General features: G+C 48.1%; 1 protein-coding gene across 1 annotated transcript in view; it reads left to right on the top strand.

Moving 5' to 3' along the window:
- GNA12 (G protein subunit alpha 12) overlaps positions 1 to 27,453 on the top strand; it is a 106,334-nt gene that overhangs the window by 24,522 nt on the left and 54,359 nt on the right. The window contains exon 2 of the mRNA XM_040634711.1: positions 19,884 to 20,099. Coding sequence (XP_040490645.1) covers positions 19,884 to 20,099 — 216 coding nt within the window. The remainder of the gene's footprint in view (positions 1 to 19,883; positions 20,100 to 27,453) is intronic.

Genomic DNA, 27,453 nt, shown 5'->3' with positions numbered 1-27,453 from the left:
AAAGCCAAAGTGATCCTGCTGCTTTTCTTTCTCAGCCTGTCTTTGTAGAATGTCGATAATCTAAGAATCTTCACAAAAATTTTTAAGCCTATGAAAAGCAGAATATTAATCAGAAAATCATTGATTCGCATCTTTCACTTAAATAACATTTTGGAGAATGTGCGGGATTCCCATGGAGTTTTGTCTGTGTTAGTTAGAATGTGACTGCAGTTGCATATTTATAAGTTATAAGGTCGAAGCCACGGTGGTCAGTTAGCCAAGCGAACGTAACTGATTTGTGGGAGCAGATCTGGACGTCACACAGCTGGCAAAGACTCACAGAGGTAGTCAGCCCCCTGACGTCTGTGGGGAGAGTGTTCCAGGCAGAGGGAACAGTGGCTGCAGAAGCCCAGAGGCTGGGGTGTGCCCCGGGATTGGAGAGACAGGGAAAGGTCAGTGTGGGTGGAGTGTAGTCAGCAATGGCACGGATGGGGAAGATCATATTCTGTCTTGGAAGCCACGCTAAGGATTTCACATTTAAAACCAAGTGTGATGGGAAGCTCCTGGAAAGTTTTCAGTAGAGACCAGAAATGATCCGACCTGTGTTTGTAAAAGGATTGCTTTGTGTGCCAAGTGGGGAACGGGAGTGTGGGCCAGAGTGTAGGCGGGGAGATCACTTGGACGACCTCAGGAGTCCCTGCATATTAACACAGTTACGTTGGGAGCAGGGGATGTGGGTTTTTTGTCATCTTGCTAGCTTCAGTGTTTCCATCTGTGAAATGTGGAGAATAATTGTAGCTGTCTCCTGGTTGCCCCAAGAATCAAGTGAGTTGATGCCTGCCAGACTGGTCCCTGGACATAGTAAGGGTTCAGTAAACGCTGGCTTCATTCTTAGCATTAGTGATACCTGCGGCTACCTTTCTCCCCAGAGTCAGCCACTAGCATGAGTTCGATTGTATTCAGTCTGTCTTTTGATAGTTTTAGCACCTGTGTGCATATCTGTAATCAATATATGTATTTCATGTGTTTTTAAGAATGTATATAAGGAGCACCTGGGTGGCTCAGTCGATTAAGCGATTCTTGATTTTTGGCTCAGGTCACAATCTCAGGGTTGTGGCATTGAGCCCCACATTGGGCTCCACGTTCAGCTCAGAGTCTGCCTGGGATTCTCTGCCTCTGCCCCTCACCCCCGTGCGCGCATGCATGCGTGTGTGCATGTGCGCATGCACTAAAATCTTAAAGAATTCATATAAATGGCATTTTGAATATATTATTTTAAAAATCGGTTTGCTCAGCAATATGTTTGCACTCCGTCCATGTTCTAATTTGTTACTTTAACCATCATGCTAATTATGTAATTTGTAATCCATTCTCTACTAACACATAGCAAGGTGGTTTTCCATTTTCCCTATGACCGACAAAGCTGCCCTGTGTGTCCTCGTCCACGTCTGCAGTGCACTGTGGCCACGGTTTCTCCAGAGCATGTGCTGAGACGTGGACTTGCCGGGTCGGTTCTGTGCGCCGGCGGCTTTACAGAGTGTTGTCAAATACCGCTTCTCGGGGGCAGTCTTAGCGAAGCTACTAAATGAACTGGAAAACTGTATTCCTTATTTCAGGTAAGTGAAAAATTCCCTGGACATTTTTGCCTGGACAGAGTATTAGGACTTGTCAAGTACACGAGCTAGAGGAGCCATAGGAAATTCCCCCAGATTTGCTCTACTCAGGAGTGGTAAGACCAGTGGACACGGAGATGGAGGTCACGAAGGAAGAAGTGCGTACTGACAGACCTTCAGCAGAGGGGCGCAGCCCACCACGTAGGGCCCCCCGGGGAGGCACCAGGGTCAGTCGGGAGGCAGAGAGAGAAGGAAAAGCATGGCCCGGAGCCTCAGTGGCTCTTCCATGGGGAAGGGTGAGCAGCTGATGGGGAGGTAGTTGACAGGAATGGTGCCTGCTTGTCCAGTACCAGGTCCCGGGTGGTTGGGGCAGAGAGGTCCTGCCTCCTGGGCTCTGCATTGGGTGTTTGCCTATAAAAGGGAGTTAGCTAGCCCTGGGAGGGGCCGTCCCTCCAGGATTACAAGCCCCAGAGATGTCACAGCATCATGAATACAGAAAATAGAGAACACAATTAACAGAAGAAGAAATGATTCAAAGAGAGTTATGACCTAGATTAGGAACGCCCAGAAACATGAAATTGCTCTTTTTAACCCCCTGCAAGCCTGTTTCCCCTCCTAGTTAAGCTCTGCAGTACTCACAGTGGTAGGAGGCCCTTCTGGAAGTGCCCAGCTTAGGCTCCACCCCCAGAGACTCCAATTCCTTGGGCCTGGGGTGCAGCCCGGGCTGAGAAGTAGTGGTCTGCAGGGAGAGGACCCTGAAAACCCATTCATGGAGGCTTGTAACGTCAGATACAAAGTCAGATATAGGCTTGCAGGCAAGAAGCAAAAGTCATAGGAGTCAGCAAATGTTCTCTATAAAGAAAGTAAGTATTTTAGGCTTTGTGAGCCAGGAGTCCGTATCCAGTCTATTATGTAGATACCACGTAATAAGAAAGAAAATGAATTTCAACAAATTTTTTGCTGATAAAATTCAAAATGTAACAATAAGAATTGTTACAGAGAGGACAGCTTTATGTAATATAGGTGTACTCTCAAGAATGGAACTCTTTTGGGGGGAATAACATTGCATTTAATTGGGGTTCGAAGTTAGTGTTCCTAACATCGAATCGAATGCTGCTCGTGGCTAAGAGCCATTCTTAGCTCACAGGCCAGACAAAGTCAGAAGACAGGATGGACCTGGCCTGCAAGCCTCAGTCTGCCAGGCTGCCCCACCCCACATGAGTGGGCTGAGAGCGTGTAGTTCTGAACTAGGACCAGGAGTCCCTGCCGCTCCCTGTTTCTGTTCCCAGGCGGGACAGCGTTCCCTCTGCTCTGGGTGGTGCTCAGACCAGGGTGGCGTAGGGAGGAACATTCTTTATATTCTTTGGTATCGTGACAGTGCAATATAGACCCATTTGTGGTACCTCGAGGTTTGTGTTTTCCCGAGATTCAGACAGCTACAGGCTTCTTACCAAAGCTTAGCTCCAGAGAATATGGAGCCTCAGATGCCGCAGAATAAAGGTGGTGCTGCTAGAGCTTTCAGTTTGCCAGCAAGTCTAAGAAAACAGTTCCTTGACGTCTGCTCTGCGCTGATCCGGGGCTGGGTGATGAGGGCACGTATAAAGAAGAACGCTGTGTTCTGTTGTCTTCTTGACCCATTGTGGTAGAATCTGAAAGCACCTCTGTGCTTGTGGCCAAACTGATAACCCCAAGAGCCAGGCTCCCAAATGGGCTATTTCTGAATCCATTTTGGCCTATTTTTAAGATTGTTTGGTGAAATGACACTAACATTACATTTCTCCTAGTCCTAAGTTACGGTTTGTAATATTTTCAAACCATAGTCCAGGAAAACTGCCAACACCCCGCACCTCGGCTGCCTGTGGAGCCCTGCACCCACCAGGCTCGACTGCGTTCTCCCACCCCCTCCTTGTCGGCCAGGCTCCAGCCCCTCGGGTGTTTGGTTTCAGTTTTTCAAAACTGCTAAGCTCAGGGCCTTGCTTCCCTTCCTCTAGGAAAGCTCAGCCTGCCACTTACCACATGGCTGGCTCCTTCCTGTGCTCAAGGTCAGCTTGTCACCTTAGCAGCCTTCCCCAACAACCCTGTGGGCAGTGGCCTCCTTCCCCATTCTCTCTGCAGATCCGTTACTGCCTGGAGAGCAGGCCTACCCTCCCGGGGCTCGGCTACAGTGATCGCTTCTGTCTCTGTTGCCTTGTGATTTGTCTGTCCCCTTTCCCTCCCCATAAGCTCCAGGAGGGCAGTGGTCCGTCTGTCTTGTCTCTGCCATATCCCAGGTACCTGCTGGCACCTGATGGCTTTGATGATGACCTGAATTGGACTGAAGGGATTGCCCGTCACAGGATAGAAATGTATTCCTGGTCACCCGTACGTGCTGTAGCGTGCCTACTGTGTGTTCGGCGGTAGACATAAAATGGCAGATGCATCACAGGCACTGTGCTGAGAGCATGTGGCCTCGCAGGTGCACACAGGCCATTTCCGGGCGCCGTAGCAAGGGAAAGGTGAGCCAAGGACTCTGTGGGAGAGGGAAAGGGGGGTGGGGCGCACAGCACAGGAAGGTGCTTACGGGGTTTGCGGGGTAAGTCAAGGAACCCTTTTCCTGTCAAACGTAGGCTGATAACCATTTATGGATAGAAAGCTGTATTTATAAGGAATTCCTCTCTGGAGGGTGATTTGATGCAGCAGCTTTTAGAGGTCCTTCTTGCTTTGAAATTCTGTGAAATTCTGTGCCATGAAAAAGCAGGAAAAGGAGATAAGGAGTTTTGTGGTGGGGGTTGTGGTTTTAAATAGGGTAGTTGGGTAAGGCCTCACTGAGAAGGTGACTCTGGGATAAAGACTTTATGTTTGCAAAAGAACTCCCCTGAGAGTCTTGGCTTGTGACCCTAACTTGATCTGTGAACCAACATTGAGAGGGTCTTTGTTCTGATGTGTTGAGTTGTCCTTAGTGGAGGTTATGGGATTTGTAGAGACAGATGTTGACTTGCGTGAAGCAGGACAGCGGACGGAAGCTCGGCGTCTGCCGCTGGGCCGAGCACACGCACGCTGAGTGCTGCCGCAGCCGCCACCACGGCCCGGGGCTGCGTCTGCCTCCGTGCGGCGCCCAGCCAGAGCAGCCTGGGGCCAGGCACCGCTTCCGGAGCTGCTCCCGGCTCGTCCACGAGGCTTTGCAGACAGGCCCACACAGCCGTGGCCTCAAATCCCAGTCTTGTGACTAATCCCAGTGCCTCCTGATTTTCCAGTTCTGCTCTTACACCTCACACCGGGCAGATGCCTGCATTTTCATCTTGTTTTTCCCTCGCGCACTGCTCTGCCCCACCTTTCAGGCCTGGTTGGTTTTTCCCATCTTACTGCTCTCCCTGAATGACTGTCATTTCATCCCCAGAGTCTTCCTCTCGAGGGGCCGCACGTATAGTTGGTCTCTTGGCACGAGTGTACTTCACTTGCAGGGACAGCAAGTGTCCTTAGTGTCTGGTAACCCCTGTAGCAAGCGGCACCCACAGGGCACTCTGTGTCCTCTGCAGGGCGAAGGGGGGCAGAGGCAGCAGGACGGGCTGGGAGGGGCTACCTGAAGAAACGGGTGCTGGGAGCATACGTCCTCACGTGCTTGTTAAATAGTTCGACCCGTCAAAAACCCGGTCCTGCTGAGAAAGAGCATTCTGCTTCATCAAAGCTGATAAATCTTTACAATTTTGAAACTGTTTCATCTTCGAGCTAAAAAAAAAAAAAAATGTAAGCTGTAACCTCTTCTTATTGGAGATGAAGTAATTACATTTTAAAAGTCACTCACTTCTTCTGGTTTTGTGTATGTGAGTTGACCCTTGAATAACGCAGGTTTAGACTGCACGGGTCCACTTATACATGGTTTTGTGGGGTTATTTTTTTAGTAAGTACAGCACTGTACATGTATTTTTCCTTCTTTATGATTTTCTTAATATTCTCTACAGCTCACTGTATTGTAAGAATATAGTATGGAATACATAGAATATGCAAATTACGTGTTAATTGACTGTTTATGCTCTCCCTAAGGCTTCCAGTCAAACAGAAGTAGTCAAGTTTTGGGGGAGTCAAAAGTTATACATGGGTTTTCAACTGTGTAGGGGGACAAGGTGGGCACCCCTAACCCACGCGTTGTGCAGGAGTCAGCTGTATTTATCCTTAAATCCGTCTACAGATGCCAAATGACTGTAATTGTTGACCAGTTTTATCCTTAGTGAAAGGTGCGGGCGGGTTTTGTGGTGGGTTGCTTGACTTTTCCTGTGCTCCCCACCCCGCATGTTATCTAGATGGACTTGGAAGTTCACCGTGAACCTTGGTGTGTTCACGTGGCTTTGGCAGTGCAGTCAGGGAAGTTTGGTCTGTCCGACGGGAGCGTGAAGTCACCCAGTCTCAGCAGATGACGGAGGTCTAAAGACTGTGTTGGTGTCTTCGCAGCTTTAAAAGAAAAAGAAAGAAAGCTAAGGAAAACACTGCCTGAATGATTTATCATGATTTTGAGGAAAAGCAGATGTGTGTCCTTAAGGAGATATTCTTACTTGAGAACTAAAAATAGTTTTTTTGTTTTTTTCATGGAATTAGTAGCACAAGGATTAGCTTAGTCTGCAGGTTTCTGGTGAAGAACAGTCTGAATTGCTGGTTGTAGTTAACACTCGCTTGGAGTACCTCTCCCGTAGTTGTAGTGTGGCATTACTAGGGAAACTTTCAGGGAGGTTCCCTCCAACCTCTAAACAACTAATGCTTTCTGTGCTAAATGTCAGATTTCCTTTGGTTTTATATGGAAGCCGTATGTGACTTTTTACCTGGTTCTTTATGGAGGGTGCTTTTTTTTAAGATTTATTTATTTATTTGAGAAAGAATGAATGTGAGCGGGGGAGGGGGGGCAGAGGGAGAGGGAAAGCAGACCCGCCTCAGTGCAGAGCCTGACGCAGGGTGGGGGTCCATCCCAGGACCCTGAGATCACAGCCTGAGCCAAAACCAAGGGCCAGACGCTTAACCAACTGAGCCACCCAGGCGCCCTCTGGGTGGTGTTTTTTAAGAAGTGGACATGGGCGCTTGCTGCGGCCCGCTGGGCTGTGTTTACATAGTCAGCAGAACCCACCTGGAGGGAGCCCCTGCTTCCCGTGTGTGCTGCAGGAGCACGTTGCTGAGTGCCCGAAACCAGGACGATGCCCAGTGCTGGCCCAGCAGGCCCTTCCTTAGGCTGCCCAATGGAAGGGGGTCGGGTGTTGCTCACAGGGGGCCCACTGTCCAGTAGAAATAATCCTCGTTTGACAGCCCGTCTTCACAGCTCTCCAGCCTGTGAGCATGGGCAGTCCTCTTCCAGATACACTGATTTTACTTGGCGGTTTCTTCTCTGAGTTCTTTTACTGGTCATTAACAAAATCGATCTGAGTAACAAGCAGCAAGTGTCTTCTCCGATCCCTTTTAAACACTTTCATCTGTCTTGGGGTTCCCTGTGCCACCACGGATTCACTGGAGTTCTGCTGGCTCTGTTGCTCTTTGTCTTCCGCATGAGCTGGCCTGACACCTGTGGCTGTGCCTCCGGGCACAGTCGCCGTGCCGCAGGGCTGCTGTGACAGAGAGCGCTCGTGGCCGGCTGCAGAGCCAGGTCAGCCAGGCCCAACGAGTAGGAGCGGGACTTCCTTTCTGGGTCTGACGTTGCTGCCCAGCCCAGGGACCTCAGGCTGGGGCATCCGGGAGCTCTGTGTTCTTGCCCACATTGTCAGCTCCTTTTGCTGTTGGAAGAGGAAGTCTCCTCTCCTGACTATGCGAATGACTCCATTGCTTCTGGTCCTCTGTGCGTACTGTCTGAAAGGGCTGAGCTGCTGGCCTCAGTATCCCCTGTTGAACGGCGTCTTCCTTGGAGCCCTGCTTCCCTGTTTGTTCTTATCATCTTTCCAGGGACCGCTGGGCTGGGTCTGCTGGTCGGAAGTAGGTCTAACACTGAAAGACGGCTCCAAGTGCGTTATGCTTTTAAATAAAGAATTATTTGTATCTTATTAATCATAAAAGCATTTGTGTGTTTTGGAAAGAAATGATACACAGATGTGGGGCATTTCTTTGATTTAAACTGTCACACTGCAGTTTTAATTTACTTGCTACGGTAAATTAAGCTGTCTCTTTGGTTGAACTTTTCCTGTAAACTGGCTTTTTATCTTGGATGTGTAGAAAGGAGATAGTTTTTAAAGGAATTTCCAGACCCATTATACAGCTAAATTACTCTCAGGTAATATATGAGCCAATATTAATTTATTAATCTCAATACTGATTCCTCGGGTGGGGTCAGGTTTCCAGTGAGAAGTAAATTGAAATGATTGATGACGTTTGGTTTGTGTGCTATTTCATCAGTGTGGGTATAAGACAGATGTAGTTGTTAGTATACAAACATGTCACTTCAGGTAGTCCTCACATTACCCTTAGAGGTAGAAACGATGGTTATCCTTGTTTAGCAGATGATGAACCTGAAATTCAGGCATTTGTTCTCTCAACAAGTAGACCACCTACTGTGTGCTAGGCCCCAGGAATGGGAATATAGGAGTGAACAAAACAGACCAAGGATCCCACCCTCAAGGGCATTCTGGTCCAGTGGGAGGAGAAAGATAATACACAAGATGAATGAGTAAACCGCAGGGTCCGTTTGTCAGCTAGTGGTTGGTGCTAAAGAAAGATATAAGGTGAGGAAGGGGCAGGAGCGGTGGGCTCGGGGTGGCAGGTCACCGTCGTAGATAAGACGGCCAACGGAAGGCCTTGCTAAAAGGCTGATCTTTGAGTAAAGAATTGAAGGAGCTGAGGGAGTGCATTATCTAAGGCAATCTGGGGATATCTGGGGCCAAAGGGTTTCAAGCGTCAGGAACCGGAAGTGCAAAGGCCCTGAGGCAGAAACACGGAGGCCACGTGTGATTGTAGTGGAGCCAAAGGGAGAGATGAGGAGGAAGTGAAGTCAGAGAAACAACACGGTCAGGTCATGTGGGACCTTCTGGGCCTTTTGAAGGACCTGGACTCTTATTCTGATGAGACAGGGACTCTTGTAGGGTTTGAACAAAGAGTGCCATGAACTGACTTATTTTGAAGATCGACTAGACGAGGACACCTGCAGACGTGACCTGTAGAGGGCCCTGAGGGAACTTTCCCGTAGGCGGAAGGCTCGCAGAAAGCTCGAGCTACCAAACCTGCCACGGAGCTGTGCTGCTCTGTGTGCGGTGCTGGACACCACTGCACAGTAGCTCCGCTTCTGCCTCTGAAGAAGGAGGTGGTGGGCTATGAGTCAGTAGGAAACGCGTGCACAGATTCACGAAACACATAGTGAACACCGCAGTGGCCCCAACAGCAGGGCCTCCTTGTAGCAGCTGGAGCGCCGGAATGCAGGGCAGGGCCCGACTAATAATAGGGCTCATAGGTGCTTTGACCTTGTTTAACCATACCTCCTCCGTGGGCCCAGGAAGCCAGGTCTGCGATGTTCCAGGAGCTCCCTCTGATGCGCCAGGAGCTGCCTCCCCTGTCGCGCCACTGCCCAGGTGTGGGTGCGCCTGAGACTCGACCCGAAAGCTTCTCAGCAGTTTGGCCGGAGTCTGACCGCCTCATGCTGTTCTTGGATTTACTGACACATCCGCCTGCATTTTTGGTGTTGCTTATGTTCTGCAGTAGTAATTTTACCTTCTTTTCCCTTTTCTCCAGTTAGTCTTACAGCCAACCTCAGACTTGCCATTGGATAGCTTCGGAGAGAGGAATGAAAACCATCAGTAGGCGGCTGTGCTGTCCAGGCAGTTTTTCTGCCTCTTACACTTTATCTTAATGCCTCACTATTTCGAGGGATTTCTGTCTGGACAGATAAGAATTGACATTCACTCTCCCATCAAATTCAAGACTCTCCTGATTGGGAAACTTCTAAGATATCAGGCTAAAGGTTTTGCATCTTCTCTCTGCCTTCATGCAAGATGCTTTACCGGAAGTACTGGCCGATCTTCATTCTCTGTTCGAAAGTGAGAGACTTTAGAAATTCAAGCATTTTTATTAAGGGTTACTTCCTGATTTTATCTCTTTTTAATTAACTCACTTTTATTCATCATTTGATTTATTTGGCTTATTATTCATGTTTTATTATTAATAGGACTTGGAGGAAAAATTGCTTCTATGAAAGCTTATTTGAAGTATAGAAGCTAAATGTCTATTACTTTTCTATTTTCCCCAACTTTGGGTTGTCAGTATGTGTGTGTTTACATTTGCTTCATTTTTTTCTTTTACTTTTTCATTTTTTTTTTAAAGATGTATTTATTTTAGAGAGAGAGCATGAGTGGGTAGAGGGGCAGAGGGAGCGGGAGAGAGAGAATCTCCAGCAAGCTGTGCTCAGCACACAGCCCAACATGCGGCTTGGATCTCACGACCCTGAGATCATGACCTGAGCTGAAATCAAGAGCCAGATGCTTGACCGACTGAGTCACCCAGGTGCCCCATAAGTTGGCTTCATCCCAGTTGGTAATGTTTGAGATTTCCCTTGGAGCTATGGTTTGAGGATGTGACTGGTTAAATATTATTGTAGGACAATTTTAACAAGCCAAACAGACCAATTAAAAAATCAGTTTTAGGACAATGAAAAGTTACCAGCTATAAAATGTGTAGATTGGTACAGCCTTTCTGGAGAGCAGTTTCGTCATCCTTATCAGAAGCCTCAAAAATGTGTGCATGGTTTTTGACCCAGCAATTGCATCATCGGCTTCGAGGCATCTGTCACAAGACAGTAGTCAGGTACGTGCAGATGGGCCCGTCTGGGGAACTCCCGGCCTTGTAGTTCATGCTTTCCATGCTTTGGAAACAACTCAGATGTTCAGCAAAGAGGATCTGTTTAATTATAGCCCCACAGGTGGGATTACTACCCAGCAGTTACAAATCCTGAGGGTTTGAAACAGTTAGTGACGTGGGGAAACGTTTCGATACATCGCTAGAAATGTTTTTGAAGATTTATAAGACGTTTATACAAACATCCACAAGGAGAATTCTGTGAAGAACAATACCGATAATATTCTTCATTAACAACAATCATTTCTAAATAGTAATATTCTTGAGGACTTAATTTTCTTCTTAGTGCATTTCTATGTTTCCTCTGTTCTCTACGCCCAAAATATTTTTGTAATCAGAAGGAAACAAATTCCATCTTAAGCAATGTTCCCATACAGGGATCAGTCCAACAGAAATGTAATGCGAGCCACATACGTACTTTAAATTAGCCACGCTAAGAAAGGTAAAACAAAATTAATATAATTTGATAACCCAAAATATCAAAACATTATGATTTCAACATATGATCAATATTAAATACTAAAAGATATTAACTTTTATTTTTCATACTAAATCTTTGAGAGCCAGTATGTATTTTTAACACATCTCAATTCAGACTGGTCACTCTCCACCGCTCAGTAGTCACGGGCAGCCAAGGACCTCTGTGTTGGACAGAGCAGCCATCGAATGTTCTAATTCTGTGCTGCTAAGGTCATTTACATGAGTGAAAGGTTCTTACTATTTGCAGATTGAAGTATGATCTGAACTCTGTAAATTTTCTATGACTTAACCAGGTGTAAGTATATCCCATGCTTCTAGATTTTAATTACTGTTTTTAAAAAAAATCTTATAGAGAATATCAGTAATGTCGGGTCCTCAAAGGTCAACTCAGATCTGGTTGTAGTCTCAGGCTTGCTGTCAGCTGTGTGAAAGACAGGAAGCAGACAGACAACTTCTGCCTCCTGCCTTTCCTTGTGCCTTCACTTCCCTGATAAACCCGTGGAGGAATAGAATATAGGTAAGAAATACCAGCTGTAGAGCCACAGAATCACACTTACCTGGCTGTGTGACTGACTTCAGTTTTTCTCATCTGTAAAATGGGTACAATACTGCTCACCTTACAGTGTTACAAAGCGGAAATGAGCTACTGGATGTTACGCACTTGACACAGTATTGTTCGCATGGCAAGTACTTTATTGGGAGCGATGGTAACATGTTAATGTACCATCCCTGAGACAGCCTCTGGATTGCTGGGAGAGCATGACTTCGATGCATGTCTGCATCTGCTCATTGGACACCCTGATCAGAATTTAAAGGATTTGTGGAAAGACAGCATTTTTTGACCTCTGCACTGTTGTTTTCCCACAATGTGCCAAGGCCCCGAGCTTGATAGGCTGGACGCAGTGGCTGTTATTCAAGGACTGGATTCTGATGTGCGCGTCACACATCTGACCTCAGGACAAGTCAAGAGGCGGTCTTTCTGCAGCCCATCTTAACTGCTTGTCCTGACCGGTGTCTACAGGGTAGAAAAATTGTGAGATGTGTTCCCAGACCTCACCTTGCTGTCCAAGATGACCCTGCACTGTGGGTGGTGTGCGGGTGCCTGGACATACACAGACACATCCGTCTGTGTATATATCTCTCCCTGTGTATACAGATCTTGCTTTAAAACAGAATTTTTTGTTTTAAGTAGGCTCTACACGCCGCATGGAGCCCCACACAGGGCCCGCATTCACGGCCGTGGACCGTGAGATCAAGAGTCAGACGCCCCACCAAATGAGCCACCCAGGCGCCCCCAATGCAGAGTTTCTATGAGACACTTGCTGCTGCTGTTTACAAGTTACTCAGCTATTTACCACCATGTTCTACTTCGTTTTTTTTAAAAGTTCACTACATTATTTCACTGTGTGGGTCGTGACTTGAATTTTGAAAACACTGAATTAGCACATTAAGCTGTGTTACCTGTGTGTAGTGTTTATGGGATTTCTCCCCCCTTGGAACGATACTTTGTATTTATGTATTCTCAAATGTCTTTATTATTTACTGTACTTGACAGGAAGGCTTGGTTCCCCCTTGGGTCACTGTTTGTCTTTATAACATTTAGTGGATGTTTAGTCCAAGCAGACTCCAGGGTTTAGAGCCTGCCACTTGAAAGAGAAGAGGAGAAGTTGCTCCCTACATGGCTCCGGGAGGTGACTTCAGAAGTCTGTAGTCCGCCGGCTCTTGAGTTCTGACATTCAGCATGGATTTTCACATTCCATTTGAGGAGATCTGAGGAATTCTGAACTGATGTTGAATTCCTTGTTTATTTATTTATTTTTTAGCTTTTAGGAGCACCAGCCTTTCCTGGGGACCCAGAGAAAGTTCATGATTGACCGTTTGCTTCTCCCCAACACTTCCTAAACCCAGCGTTTTCTTACAGTTCCATTTCCTCCAAGTGTTGCCTTGGCTTTCCTGCTGTCCTATTAAATTTAATTTGTCTAAAACTTACCCAGATCTCCCCCTTCCCGAGCCAGACGGGGAGAGCTGGTTGGTGGTCTGGTTGTGCGCTCTCTCCTCTTGCCTCCGCTCCCCACATTCAGTGACTTCTTTCTCTTGCTGTTAGCTCTCATCACTGCCCCCCCCCCACGCACACCTGCACTGGCTCCCTCCCACCACTGAGTCTGCAGGCAGCTGCTGCTTTCCAGACCCCTGATCCTTTCCTGCTCCCGCGGAGTAAATTCCCCCACCTCGCAGCTCTCAGCCTGCTCCTCTCCCCGGTAGTGGCTAGTGCCCCGCGACCTTCTCCTGCCTCTGATTATGGTGTTTCTCTGTGGCCTACGCACCCAGTGCTCTGTGCTGCTTCTGTGTACTGAAAGCTGTCAGGGCAGGCACCACGTTTACCACCTTTGTGCCCACCCCTCCTTCCCTGGCACTCATCGTTGCCTGAGGGACCGTCACAGTGTAGAACTCCGGAGGTGCTTTCCCAGAGCAGCGAAAGCAGCAAAGAGCCTGTTCTGTTAGTGCATTTGTTTCCAGCAGCTCCCATGGGGAGGCAAGTGGGGGAGGGGACTGGCCCAGGAGGCCCTTGTTTCTGTCCTGAAAGTAGTGGCGCTCTGAGGACCGGGCTGTCTGCTTGCTGCGTCCCCTTCTCACTTGTTCTCTGACCTCTCCATTAGAAGCTGTCCTCCACTTCAGTTTCAGAGAGAAACTAAGAGGAGCCATCTGCCTTTGCTTGCTGGACTCATTAAGAAATGTATCCTGTTTACATTTCTGGCCACATTTCTTTTATTTGGATGGTGGCCAAAGGCAAACAACTCGGCCCTAGTGGGTTTAAAAAAAATAATATTAAAAAAAGAGCTTTCTGAGTAGATATGCGGTTATCTGATTGGGCGAACATTCTAAACCTTGACATGTTCTTAATGTCACTGTTTCATTCTCTAGAAAAAGCTGATTTGATCTACTAGCATTTTAGATCTATCTCAGCTTTAGTATTTACTGTGGGAAGATTTTAGTAAGGAATGACTGAAAAGATTTGGTTTGATTAGGGGCTAAACTAACAACATTTATTTTGAAATGAGATAACAGGATTTGCAAGTTTTGGTCTCCATCCAGTAAAGCTGAAAACCCCCCAAATCTACATCCCCAGCAGACAGGGAATCTATTCTTTGACTAGAAGTTTAAATTGCTGGATTTATAAGTCGTCTTAAAAATGTGCTCTTTGAACAGTCTAAAGTGTTACATAGTATCGAGATGAAGTCACCAAACTGCCTAAGACTTTAACTGTTCATATTTGGGTAACTGGATAAGATGTATGGTTCTCAAAAAATTAATACTTCGTAACATTGTTACTGAAAGAAGAGCTCTCTTTAAAGCTATTAATGAGACAAGCAAATTATCTTCTGCCTTAATTTTTTTTCTTTTTTTTCTGAATGTATATGGATTTTAGGATTTTCTGGGCTTTGTGTTTCAGGAAATAGGTCTTTTTAATACAAAAGAATGAGGCAAGGTGTTTTATTATTGTAGTATGCCTGCTGTATAGTTGTGTCTTTCTTTTAAGACATCAGCAGCTCTATATAGTGATGGTGAACCCGTGTAGCTCTCAGTCCTGCCAAGGTACAGTGGATAAAACATTTCCAAGATTTTATGCTCTCTCAAAAAAGCAAGAAAAAGAAGACTCTTATTTTAGGCAGATGTCCCAAAGTAGAAACCTCTCCTTTATCTTGGTTTTGGGTGTTCAGAACAACGTTGGCAGAGAGTAGTTTTTCACTAGGATAAATTTAAAAAGGCAAGACGGACCTCTTTTTTCCTGATGCTTTTTTCCCTCCAAATAAAGAGACTAAGATACAGAAAATGGACCATAGCTAACTGGTATATTTCAAAGTTCATCAGTTTTGTCAATTTCCCTGGATTTTTAAAAAGAAAAGAAGGAGCCTTTTCTTCATGTTTGGGAGCAGTTAATTTGGACCGGTCCCAAGCTTGCCTGGGTGGCAGTGTGCTCAGTGGGAACACAGTCTGCTTTTGCATAGACCAGGCTTTTCTAAGTCGAACCTGTGTTCACCCCAATAATTAGGGAAGGCCTGGTTTGTGCAGTGTTGAAAGCAGGCTTGGAAATGATCACTCTGTCTTCTAAGTCCGTTTCGATTCCTGCCTTCATCTCTGACCTATAAAAACGAAACTCCCCAGAGAGCAGAGGCTCAATTTCCCTTGTGAGTGAGGAGGTGCTCCTGGTGAAGCTGAACTTTTTTCATGTGTGAAAAGAGCACTGAAAAGATAGCTGGTGTGTCAGACCGAATTTGCTGAGTGTGACTCGTGCGTGCTGGGCCGTCAGGAATGGTAGGTGGGTTGGTTGCCTGACTTGGAGCTGGAGCTGGGGCTGGGCTGAGATCCTGACCCATCTCCTTTGACGGGTGAGGCGCTTCCTGTGCCTGGGTGGTGGGGAGCTTTGTCTGATTTGCACAAACATGCTGTGACCCTGTGCCAAGAATCTCCACGGAGAGATCTCTTCTACCTTCTCTGTATGCAGGTATTTTTTTGTTGTGCAGCATGTGGAGAACATGAAAATCTTTGTTTTCTTGGGTTCTTGAAGCTTTTCAATATTGTCCTTTTGGGCAGACGGGAGTTTGGTGTGAAGTTGTCAGAGAAAGTGGGGAGATGGGAAGGACCCAGAGGCAGGAGAGCTGAGGACTTATTCAAGTCCTGTTTCCCCACTGGGTGGGTTCTAATCCACTGTTGCTACTCGCTGACATTCACCTGCACTTCATAAGCTCGCTTTGAGACCCATCCATCTCGCTTTCCCTACTGACCCCTAATAAACCTTACCTTTCCACACCACGAAGTTGGAACGTTTTTTGAAATAATTATAGGTTCTCAGGAACATGTGAAGATAATAGGGAGAGGTATCACACAATTTCCCCCAGTGGTTACATTTTCTAGGACTGCAGTGCACGCTCACCACCAGGAAATTGACACTGGTTGTGTGTGTGTGTGTGTGTGTGTGTGTGTGTGTGTGTGTGTGAGAGAGAGAGAGAGAGAGAGAGAGAGAGAGAGGGTCTGTGACGTGCTCTCCCATGTGAGAGTCTGTGTAACCAACACAGCTCAGCTCCATCACCTCCAAGATCCTCCAGCTACCCTGGCACAGTCACTGCCTTCCTGCTCCCTCTGCCGTCCCCGATCCCTGGCAGCTGCTAATTCGCATTCTATCTTTGTGACTTTGTCACTTCAAGAATATTGTATAAACAGAACCACAGAGTATGTGACCTTTTGAGATTGCCTTTTTTTACTCTGCATAATTCTGAGATCCATCCAGGATGTTGCATGAATCAAGTGTTTGTTCCCTTTTACTGCCGAGTCCTATTGCATAGCATGGCGGCCCCCACAGTGTGTGAGCATCTCTCTGCTGAGGGACTTCGAGGTTTTTAGGGTTGAAGCTGCTCTGGACATTCTTGCACCGGTTTTTGTGAGGACGTGAACTCCCATTTCTCTGGGTTCAACGCCCAGGAGTGAGATTGCTGGATTATATGATAAGTATATGTTTAATTTTTTAAGAAACTGGAAAACCATTTTCCAGAATGGCTGTGCCATCTCGCACCCCCACCAGCTGTGCATTGGACAGCAAATCTCTCTGCATCCTCAGCCCCATTTGGTGTCCTCACTGGTTTTGTGTGTTTTAGCTGTTTTAATAGTGGGCAGTGGTATCTTGCCGAGATCTTAACCTGCTTCGCCCTCACCTCCTTACTTGCTGTCTGCGTGTGCTCTCTGGTGCAAGGTCTCTTCATGTCTTCTGCCCATTTTCTAACTGGATTGTTTTTCGAGCTGTTGAGGTTTTTTGTTTTTTGTTTTTTGGTTTTTTTTTTTTTAAGATTTTTATTTATTCATTTGACGGAGCGAGACAGCCAGCGAGAGAGTGGGAGGAGTGGGAAAGGAAGAAGCAGGCTCCCAGCGGAGGAGCCCGATGTGGGGCTCGATGTGGGGCTCGATCCCAGAACGCCGGGATCACGCCCTGAGCCGAAGGCAGACGCTTAACGACTGAGCCACCGAGGCGCCCCACAAGCTGTTGAGTTTTAAGTGTCCTTTATATATTCTAGATAGGACTCCTTCATTAGAGATGAAGTTGGAGAAGTATTGCCTCCTAGTCCACAGAGCATCTTTTCAGCTTCTTTTTGTTGTTGTTCTTTTTTTTTTTTTAGCCTCTTAAGAGAGTCTTTAGCAGAACAGAGTTTTGATTTTGATGAAATCCAATTTATTGATATCTTTCTTTTATAAATCATGCATTTTGTGTCCTGAGCACTGTTCACCAAGCTGTGGACCCTGAACATTTTCTCCCATGCTGTAGTTTTACATTTGGAGTTAATTCTGTTTAAGATCTGAGGTTTGGGTGAAGGTTCTTTTTTCCTTTGCCTGTGGTTGTCCAATTGCTCCAGCGTCCTTTGTTCAAAAGGTTATTCTTCATCTGTGTAATTGCTTTTGGATCCTTAGGAAAGTCAACAGGCCACACTTGTGTAGAAGCACCTTTGGGTTCTCACCTATGTTCAGTCGACACATGTGTCTGTTCCTTCACCAAATCCACACAGTCTTGATTAGTGTAGCTGTATAGTAACTGTTGAAATTGGGTAGAGTGATTCCTTTCACTTAGTTTTTCTAAATTGTTTTAGCTAATCTAGCACCTTTCCATAAATTTTCCATGTATCCCATGTATTCCATAAATATATATATATAATGTACACACACACACATCTGCAGCACACACCATATCCATATCCGTGGGATCTTGCTGGGATGTTATAGAAATTGTGTTAGACTTCTTTATCAATTTAGAGAGAATTGATGTCATTACTATTTTAAAGCTTCCAATCCATGAACATGGTATGTTCCCCCACTTAGTAGGTTTACTTTGATTTCTTTCATCAACAGTTTATATTCAACAAAAAGTCCTGTACATGTTTTATAAGATTTATACTTTTTTAGTGATTGCTAATAATATTGCATTTTAAATTTCAGTTTCTGCATGTTCATTGCTAGAGGACAATTGACTTCTGTGGGTTGATTTTTACATCCAGTGACCTTGCTGAATGAGTTCACTTGACTTCTAGGAGGCTTTTTTGGTAGATTCCTTGGGATTTTCTACATAGGCATCATTTCATTTCATCTGAAGATAGGCTTAGTTCTATTTTTTCTCTCTGTCTCTGATCTTTATGCCTTCTATTTCTTTTCTTTTCTTTTTTTTTTTAAGATTTTATTTATTTATGTGACAGACAGCCAGTGAGAGAGGGAACACAGCAGGGGAGTGGGAGAGGAAGAAGCAGGCTCCCACCAGAGGAGTCCAATGTGGGACTCGATCCCAGAACACCAGGATCATGCCCTGAGCCGAAGGCAGACGCTTAACGACTGCGCTAACCCAGGCGCCTCTATTTCTTTTCTTTACCTTACCGTACTGGCTAGAACTACCAGTACCATGTTGATTGGCACTGCCGAAAGTGGCATCCTTGTTTTGTTCCCAGTTTTAGAGGAAAGGATTCAGCTGTAAGTTCTTGTCCATGTTTGTGAAGTTAGCGAAGTTCTCTATTCCTAGTTTTCTGAGTGTTTTTATCATGAATGGATATTAATTTTTTTTTAATTCCTAGGTCTTTCTCTCTAGCTCGATTCCGAGTTTCTGGAGAGGAGACTCTGCTTCATAAACATGTTGTTTACCTGCAGTGCCGCACTCGTGCTTTTCCCGGAATAAGCATTGAACACATGTTTGTGGATCAGTACCAGCGTCAGATGCACGTGGGCCCTGAGGAGGGAGGTCACAGGAGCACCTCTCACCAGCAGTCCCGGTCTGCTGGGCCTGGAGGAGACATTGTAGCTACTGTTCTTGGTCCCCGTTACCGTTCGACTCAGTGGTTCCGGGCAGAAATGGAAGTTGTAGGCACCAGACCGACGCTGCAGCAGAGATACAAGGACGGCAGAGCTGATGAGTCTGCTCTGACCCAAGTGTTGGAAGCGAAACACTTTAGGGAAACTGCCAACTTAAAACCACTGAGTTGTACACTTTAAATGGGGGGATTGTATGTTATGTGACTTATATCCAATAAAGCTGTTATTTTTTTTAAAAGCAAGTGCCAAGTGGGCAGTGAGGTCCTGGTGTTCTCTGTGCCAAGGGGTGAGTTACGGCTCCCGGTCGTTCGGGGTCCTGCCAGACCACTCTGAGCCTGTGAGGGCTTTTCCAGACAGGCCCCCTGCTGCTCTTTGCCCACCGCAGTGTTCACTGGGTCCCCTCAGAACTCAGAAACTGGCTTAGATACAGTATTGCTAATTCAGAAGCACGAGCCTAAGAATGATGACCTGGACCTACTTCCCGGTCGGGCTGTATCTCCCGTAGCCCGGACCCCTCCGCTCCTGTACTTAACGCATTTCTCCATCCCCTTGGCCCCCCGTCTCGGGGGTAAGAAAGGGGCCGGAAATACTTTAACAGTGAGGAAGCAAAATAATGAAAACAGTGGGCGCCTGGGTGGCTCAGTCGGTGAAGCGTCGGCCTTCCGCTCAGGTCATGATCTCAGGGTCCTGTGTCGGGCCCCCTGCTCTGCAGGGAACCTGTTTCTCCCCCTCCCTCTGCCCCTCCACTCTGTTCCTGCTCTCTCGCGCACGCGCCCGCACGCGCACTCTCTCAAAATAAATAAATAAAATCTTTTAAAAATAATAATGAAAAGTTTCTCATCATCACTAGGAGGGGTGGCATTAAATCGAGGATGTGCCCCCCCTCTAGTTCCTGTTTCGGGGGCGGCAGGCCACTCTGCTTGTGGTGCATTTCGGTTTTGTCCTGTCTCCTGACTGCTGGGCACTCTTGAAGCTGAAAGAGGCATTGTGTCCTCCTGGTGTCAAGGAGCTGCCAGGTTTCAGCGAGTTGAGACCAGGGTGCCTGCACGAAGCGAACCAAGGGACAGGTCCTGGTGGATATAGCCTGGGAGTTTCCTGCCTGATGACAGTCGATGCCCGTGCTGAGGCTCTCTGTTGTGAGGTCATCTTGGGAGCACAAATTAAACCCTTTCTGTGTCTTTCATCTTGCAGGGCTCAAGGGTGCTTGTCGATGCACGGGACAAGCTTGGCATTCCGTGGCAGTATTCGGAAAATGAGAAGCACGGCATGTTCCTCCTGGCCTTTGAGAACAAGGCGGGGCTGCCTGTGGAGCCCGCCACCTTCCAGCTGTACGTCCCCGCTCTGAGCGCTCTCTGGAGGGACTCCGGCATCAGGGAGGCTTTCAGCCGGAGGAGCGAGTTCCAGCTGGTAAGTGCGCCGGCCCTCGGGTGGCACGGTCATGGTTTACGTGGCCGATTGGACCTTCAGTAGAGATTCCTTCAAAACTGTCAAAGTACCAGCAAGCTGCACATTGCTGTAAATCCTAATATTCAACAACAAAAACACGTAACAGGCAAATCAAGCCATTAAGTGGTTTAAGAGGGGCGACATGAATTCAGTCTGGCTGAGTCGGTGTTCTGTTCAAGGAGTGCAAAGGGTTCTTAAAATACTAAAAGTGAGTGTCACTCGCAGAGCTTGAAGTGTTTAGGCCTTGTTCATAGTAGGAAACTACTGTCTCCTTCGAATCACTTCGCAGCTTGTACCATGCGGCTCCCGGCTGGCCGGTCATGACTGTTCCAAATCAGCACTTTAGGAGCTAATCTGAGCTTTCCCAGTTGCTCTTTTCCAATTCTCTCCTTCAATTTTAAAGTCTGAAAGTTTCAAAATGCCTGGTTGTCTCTGTCATTTGGATTCATTTAAGATATGCCTGTTTGCATTATGGCTTTATCTCGCTATCCTCCATTTGCCATAGACCAAGTATCTGGTTTCTGCTGTCACTGGCACAGCTGTGCCCGCACACACCTGGGGGCTCCAAGCACCCGGGACTGTCACACTCTCCACCTCTGGGAGCTGGGACCCCGAGTTTGGAGGCATCAGTCCCCTCCTTTCTTGACAGTTTTGCCGTAACACGTACTTTTCAGTTTTCTCTATTTTCAAACTTGATATAAATGGTTTCATACTGTACATATTCTTCTGTGACCTGCAGGTTTGAGACTGATGTGTACTGCTAGTGTGGCCGTGGTTCCCTCGTTTTCACTGAGTTCCTGTGTTCCACCGCGGGAATAAATTGAGGGGGCGGGGACGAGGTCCATTCTCTCATCTGCGTGCTCTGGCCTTTCTTGTGCGTCTTCCGACGCACGTGTGCAGGGGTTTCTTTGGGACGTGTCCCATCTGAGCAGGACTGCTCGGTCATCGGGCACATAGACCTCCAAATAGACATGATCTGTCTGATCATTTTCCAGAGCGGTCATACCAGAGAGTCCCTGTTGCTGTCATCCTTGCTGATACAGAGTGTTACCCGACTTTAAAAATTGTAATAGTATCTCCTTATGGGTTCACCGAAATTCCCCTGATGGTGTTGATTAGCTACATGTGTTTTCTGGGCTATGCCTATTCATGATTTTGCCAGTTTTTTCTAACGAGTGATTTGTGTTGGAGAGGTCCTGCAGGTGGTCTCCCTGGTCATTTTTTCCATTCAGTTTCCATATGCTCTCCACCCCATCTCGCCCGAGACTGACCTCTTACAGAGGCATAGTAATCAGCGCCAGGAGATAGGTGTTGATGCCACCCCATGAATGAAGAGACAGACCCTACTCCCGTCTCACTGTTTTCCCTTGAGGGGCTTTCCCATGTGCCAGGATCTGGCTCCGGACCCTGCGCGGCCTTGGTCATCACTCTTCTCAGTCTCCAGTCCGTGACTGTCCTCCGTCTTTTATTGGTTTCCATGACCTCGACACTTAGAGAGTACTGGTCAGTTATCTTGTGGCGTGTCCCTATTTGGATTTGTCTGGTATTTACTCATCATTAGAATGAGATGATGCATGTTTTGGTAGGACAACTGCAGAAGGGATGGAGTGCCCACTGAGAGCATCCTTTCTGGGGTTTAGCTCCTGGTGACGTTGACGTGAGCCTGCAGCGCTCAGGGAAGGCCATGCCTGCCAAGGCTCTCTGCTGTAAAGTTACTCTCGCTCTCAGTACTATTGAGTATTTGGAGACAATGCAGATATCCTGTTTCTCCTCAAGCTCTGGCCCACTCGTTTTAATATCCACTGGTGGGTCTTACAGGTGACATTTTTATAATGCTTTCTTCGCAGTCTTTTTCAAGTTAACTTTTAAAATTAAGGTGGAAGAGTTAGTTCAAAGAATGAGAGGGTGTGGTTGTCACGGAAAGGAAATCTTAATCTCCTAAAGGGCAGGCATATCAGAAACAACCAGGGAATACAGTATCGAAGTGTGAATTTGGGGTGTAAGTCTTTCTGAGAGAGAAGGCAGAAATCGTTACCACCAACTGAGAATTCACCAAAGAAGCAACTGCAAACATCAGAGCTGATTATTTACAACTCGTGTTGAGTAAGCGTTCGGTCTAGGAGGGTGGTGTGCTGGGGCGGTTTTGCCCACCTTCTGTCTGCTTGCGCCGTTGCATGCAGTGTCCTCGAGCTGGAAGGGACCTCCCAGCCGAGTAAGTCAAGGCCTCGTGTTGGTCCAGACAGGGAGATAAGCTGGAGAGGTTATGGTCGCTCAAGGCCGTGTCGTCTTAGCTACTACCATGAGGAACTCGGGCCTCAGAAGCCAGTCTGTTTGTTTCTCCATTCATTCATCCAACATTTATGGAGCACTTTCTGTATGCTGGACACTGTGTAACGTGCTGGGGATACACCGGTGAGAAGACCAACCATGAGCCCATCCCCGAGAGCCTTTACTCTAGACCTGACCTTGGCATGGGGTTCGGGTAAGGCTGCCGGAAGATGGGTATCGGTCCCTCTGTTTCCGTCTTGTGCGCCCCACAGCCGGGCTCTCTGAAGACCCAGTGCCTGGGAGGTGTGCCATTCCAGGGAGCTGTGTATCCTTCAGGACTGTCCTAACCGAGGGCAACAGTGACAGTGGGTTTGGTTCATTGGGTAGTAGGTACATGGGTGTTTGTTATTCTCATACTTTGTACTTTCCCATATGTTTCCTTTTATTTTAAAAAATGAGAGCATTTTCCTGAAATAGGTAGACAGTAAGCCGTCCTAGTCCTCGTTGCCAAGGCGTGCGGTTACCGCCAGCCGAGAGGCGTAAGCATTGTCATGCAGCATGATCGGCCCTCCCCTCCCCCGTCTGCAGCCCGACCCTGGTCTCCCCTCTCTGTGGATCTTTCTCTTAGTGTCAAAACCTTTCCAGGGTGATGCTTCATCAACTTGTGTTTTGCTTTTTCTTTCCTCCCCGGGTGACAAGCCTTTGACCGTCTCTCAGTGGAGAGATCCAGTAGCTTTGGGAATTGCTGTCAGCCAGGTGTTAGATTTTTTTTCTTGTTCCCTCTGCTCTCTGGGTTTCATTGCTATTCCAGGCAGAAACAGAAAGGGGAAGAAGAAGGCCGAGTCTGGTGACTGCCTTGTGAGGGCCCTTTCTCCTGGGTGGTGAGCAGGGCGGGGTTCTTCCCGCTCCGGAGAGGAGATGGCCATGCCCTTGTGTTTGCAGATGCCGACTGCCGTCACACACAGAATTCGGTACAACCTCCGCGGCTCAGAGAAAAGAAAGGAAGATCACCATACTGTGTTAGACCTTATCTTTTAAAACGCATTTAAGTAAGACATAGCAAGACGCTAAAGTGAGAGGTTTTTCTCGTAGGTGTAATGAACATAAATATCGTCTACTTCTATGGCCTTTTGCTAATAAAAGAGAATTTGGGATATTTTTTTAAAGATTTTATTTATTTGACAGAGATAGACAGCCAGCGAGAGAGGGAACACAAGCAGGGGGAGTGGGAGAGGAAGAAGCAGGCTCCCAGCGGAAGAGCCGATGTGGGGCTCGATCCCATAACACCGGGATCACGCCCTCAGCCGAAGGCAGACGCTCAATGACTGTGCCACCCAGGTGCCCCGAGAATTTGGGATTTTTAAAACATGTCTTGCAAATTATAAACTAATTAATCTGCTTGTAATACCGAATATGGATAATATTTCCAGTTTGTCTGCTTTCTGTTATACCTTTGAATTTAGGGTCTCGTTCATCAGAACAGTACAGCACAGGTGTGCCCGCTTCTTCTGTGCGTAACTGTTGCCCACACAGCGCCCACAGGTTTGCGCATCGTAATCCTCGCTGGGCCCGCGGCGGGTGTGCTTGCAGCCCGTTCTGCGTGCCAGGCCCTGTGCTGAAGTCGAGGCCCACTTATTTGAAAGCTGGTGTGCAAAAAAATGATAGCAGTAAAATGTGTGGAGAAATATAATAGAGGAGTATGCAGGCTACATTAGGGTTAAAGGGAGAAAAGAGGCAATTCTAACCTGGCAGGTAGCAGTCAGGGGAGATGTTTTTGGAGATGTGTAAAGATGAGGTAGAATGAACCACTGGGGACGGTTGGGAGTGAGGTGGCAGAGGGGGTGCTGCAGACGACGTGCGGGGTGGTGAGGGCAGCCAAGAGCTGCTCTGTGCCTTCCGTGGCTCTGCCCCCTCCCCTGTGTTCAGGCCAATCCAGTCTAGCTTCCCGGCTAGATTTACTGCCGGGGGTGGGGGAGGTCTTCATCTTCATCGTCGGACTCCTACAGCCCCCAGACAGGCCGGGGGAGCAGTGAGGAAAATCACTGGGTGCTAAGCTCCCTGAATGAATGGAGCCAGTTGTGGCTTTTCAGAGCGTGCTCCCGAGACATGGCTGATCGGCTGCATTTACAACTTAGTGTTCTCCAGGTCGGGTGTAGCCTTTTCTGGCAGGAGGACTGGGCAGCAATCCTGGGAGTTTGGTGTCTCCTGTTGGAGTCCTCACGTGCCTTCCCGTGGCATTTGTGCAGAGGCTGGGGCGACCACACAGTAGGTGTGCTGCACACACCGTTCATGTGGATTGTGGGTGAGCCTTCCAGTTCTCACTTCCAAGTGACAGGGCCTTGTGCTCTCTCGAGACTGTCTTCCTACTCTTGCTTTGGGAGGTGGGACTAAGGGGTCGGTTCAGAGGAGCAAGTTTATGTGGACTGCACGGGGTTTCTTGATTTCTTTCTTTTTTTTTTTTTTTTTTGAGATTTTATTTATTTATTTGACAGAGAGGCAGTGAGAGAGGGAATGCAAGCAGGGGGAGCGGGAGAGGGAGAAGCAGGCCTCCCGCCGAGCAGGGAGCCTGATGCGGGGCTCCATCCCAGGACCCCGAGATCATGACCTGAGCAAAAGGCAGACGCTTAACCGACCCAGGCGCCCCTGGAGTGTGACGCTTTAAGAGGGAAATTACCCCGTGGCTCAGGGAGTAGCGTGCTGACTATAAGAAGGATCACTGGAGTGCCAGCCTAGCGCCGAACAGAAGATCCACACGTGTCCACACGTGTCCGACTCAAATTTTGTGGCGCCTGGGGCTTCAGAATTACTCCGGGTTGATTGCACAGCTCTGCTAGGCATGGTCTGTTGGCTTTGCTGGTCGCCTGCTCCTCCCGTCCCTCACCCCAGTGGATGTGTGCTTTTTAAGGGCCGTAGGAACGTGGTTTACAAGTGTTCAGGCTTGGAATGCCTCTTTGGTGAAGCCCTGGGATAAAGAAGTGCCCCAGAGTCTCCGCTGCATTCCTGAAACAGACATCAGTTGGGCCGGGTGGTAGTTACATCATTTGAGAAAAGAATGAACCAGTCCCTTTTCAAAAAGGCTGGACACCGCAGGTTCACGTTTGAGCTTTCTTAGTAAGCCTCTGAGACTCCAGAGAGCGAGGCTCCGTGAAAGATGAGGCGGTTTATAGCTGCGGTCACTTTTGGTAGCTTTCCTTGAGCGCACGTGAATCAGAGGGCCTGACCCCCAACAGCACAGTTTTCTGCACCCAGCCCCGCCCTTCTAGGAACAGAGGTACTCCGTGATGGCTTGGCTGTTGCTTTCAGCCACACGGGAAGGGTTCCCTGGAAGCTGGTGGATTAGGAATAAGAGCTGAGGGCACCTGGGTAGCGCAGTCGTTAAGCGTCTGCCTTCGGCTCAGGGCGTGATCCTGGCGTTCCGGGATCGAGTCCCACATCAGGCTCCTCGGCTGGGAACCTGCTTCTTCCTCTCCCACTCCCCTGCTGTGTTCCCTCTCTCGCTGGCTGTCTCTCTGTCACATAAATAAAATAAAATCTTTAAAAAAAAAAAAAAAGGAATAAGAGCTGAGGTCGCAGCATGCCTGGCAGGTGACAGGGTATGTCTGCGGGCTCCTTCGGGAGAACACAGGCGTTTTCCACTATGTCTCGGGAGGTCTCGTTGCCCGTCGGGCTGTGTCTCTGCCTGCCTGAGTGCCCCCCAGGCACCTACCATTTACTGGACTCCTTCACTCTGTCTTCTACTCTCTGCTCTCAGGATACCTTTGAGTCAGGACTTTTGTAAATGCCGTAGTCAGAGGTTTTAGACTAGAGGGAGACGGGAAGACGCCCAGCAGGTGCAGTGAGCATAGTGCCCAGGGCATGATGTTTCCTTTAGTGCAGTGTGGGGCGTTTCAGACTCTGCTTTCTCCCGATGCTGGTCTCCTGCTGTTCACAGCAGGTGGTTAGCGCTCCTGGGCATGTACCGCTGCTGCAGCCTTTGGTGGCACGTGGCAGAAAACCCCAAATGGGAGGCACGGGGTTTTTTCCCCTTCTCTGGTGAGGAAGTTCCGGGACAGCCAGTCCAGGAATGGGAGGGCAGGCCTCTGTCCCGGCCCTTCGCAGTGTCCTGTTGTGGGTCTCCTTTCCTCGGCTTGTGCCCCAGCCAGACAGCAGGAGGAGGGTGCAGAGGAGCGGTCCACCCTCTTCCTTTGAGGGTGACTTCCTGCAAGTACCGCCAGGCACATCCTCTAAACGTTCTCTAAATCTTCTCTGGGAGCCGAGCCCCATGTCCACACCTTTGAGGGGAGGCTGCTGCCTGTGGGCCCTCCCGGCCTGGTGTTACTGAGGCAGACGCACAGAATGGCCCTGGGCCAGGCTGGGCCGTAGCCAGCAGCCAAAGGACCCTTTGGGACCTTTCTGCCTCTAAGATGATTGGGGGTAGGGATTAGTGCTCAGTGTGGAGCCCCAGGGAGGGAGAGTTGGGTCTCTGAGTTGTTTTAACTCTCCTTTGTCGAGTAAGGAGACAATCATAATAGCACATAGTGGAACACTCTGAAGTATCCTCTGTGGGCTAATGGACGTCCCTCGCAACTGTGCTTTCCATCTCGTGTGTCCTTCCGAAGTCTGTGGAATTCACGCCTTCAGCAGATCTGTGTGGAGCAGCCACCCTGCATCCTGGGGAAAGAACAGCAAACACAACAGAAGGAGCTGACTTTCTGATAAGAAGAGCCAGTCGATAAATTAGCAGGCGCGCGCGCACGCGTGTGTGTGTGTGTGTGTGTGTGTGTGTGTATGTATGTGTGTGTGCACACCGGATGCACGTATTGTGTGTGTTAGAGGAAAACATCAGGGAACTGGGAGAGTGTGGGGAGAGGGGAGCCTGCTTGGATAAATGGAGTGATCATGGTGGGGGGGGTTCTGTAGCATAGTCTCGGTTCTCCCCACATTTTGCTCCCTTCAGTCATGGTCATCGAGTTGAGAATAGGCCCCAGAGCCAGGCTACATCTTCTTCTCTCTCCGTGGGCCGGTGTAGCCTTGGGACTCTGTTCTGAGTCTTGCTCTTAAAATGACT

Source organism: Ursus maritimus, unplaced genomic scaffold, assembly GCF_017311325.1.
Source record: "Ursus maritimus isolate PB19 unplaced genomic scaffold, ASM1731132v1 scaffold_2, whole genome shotgun sequence".
NCBI lineage: Eukaryota > Metazoa > Chordata > Mammalia > Carnivora > Ursidae > Ursus > Ursus maritimus.
This window is presented reverse-complemented; position numbering and strand designations above follow the sequence as displayed.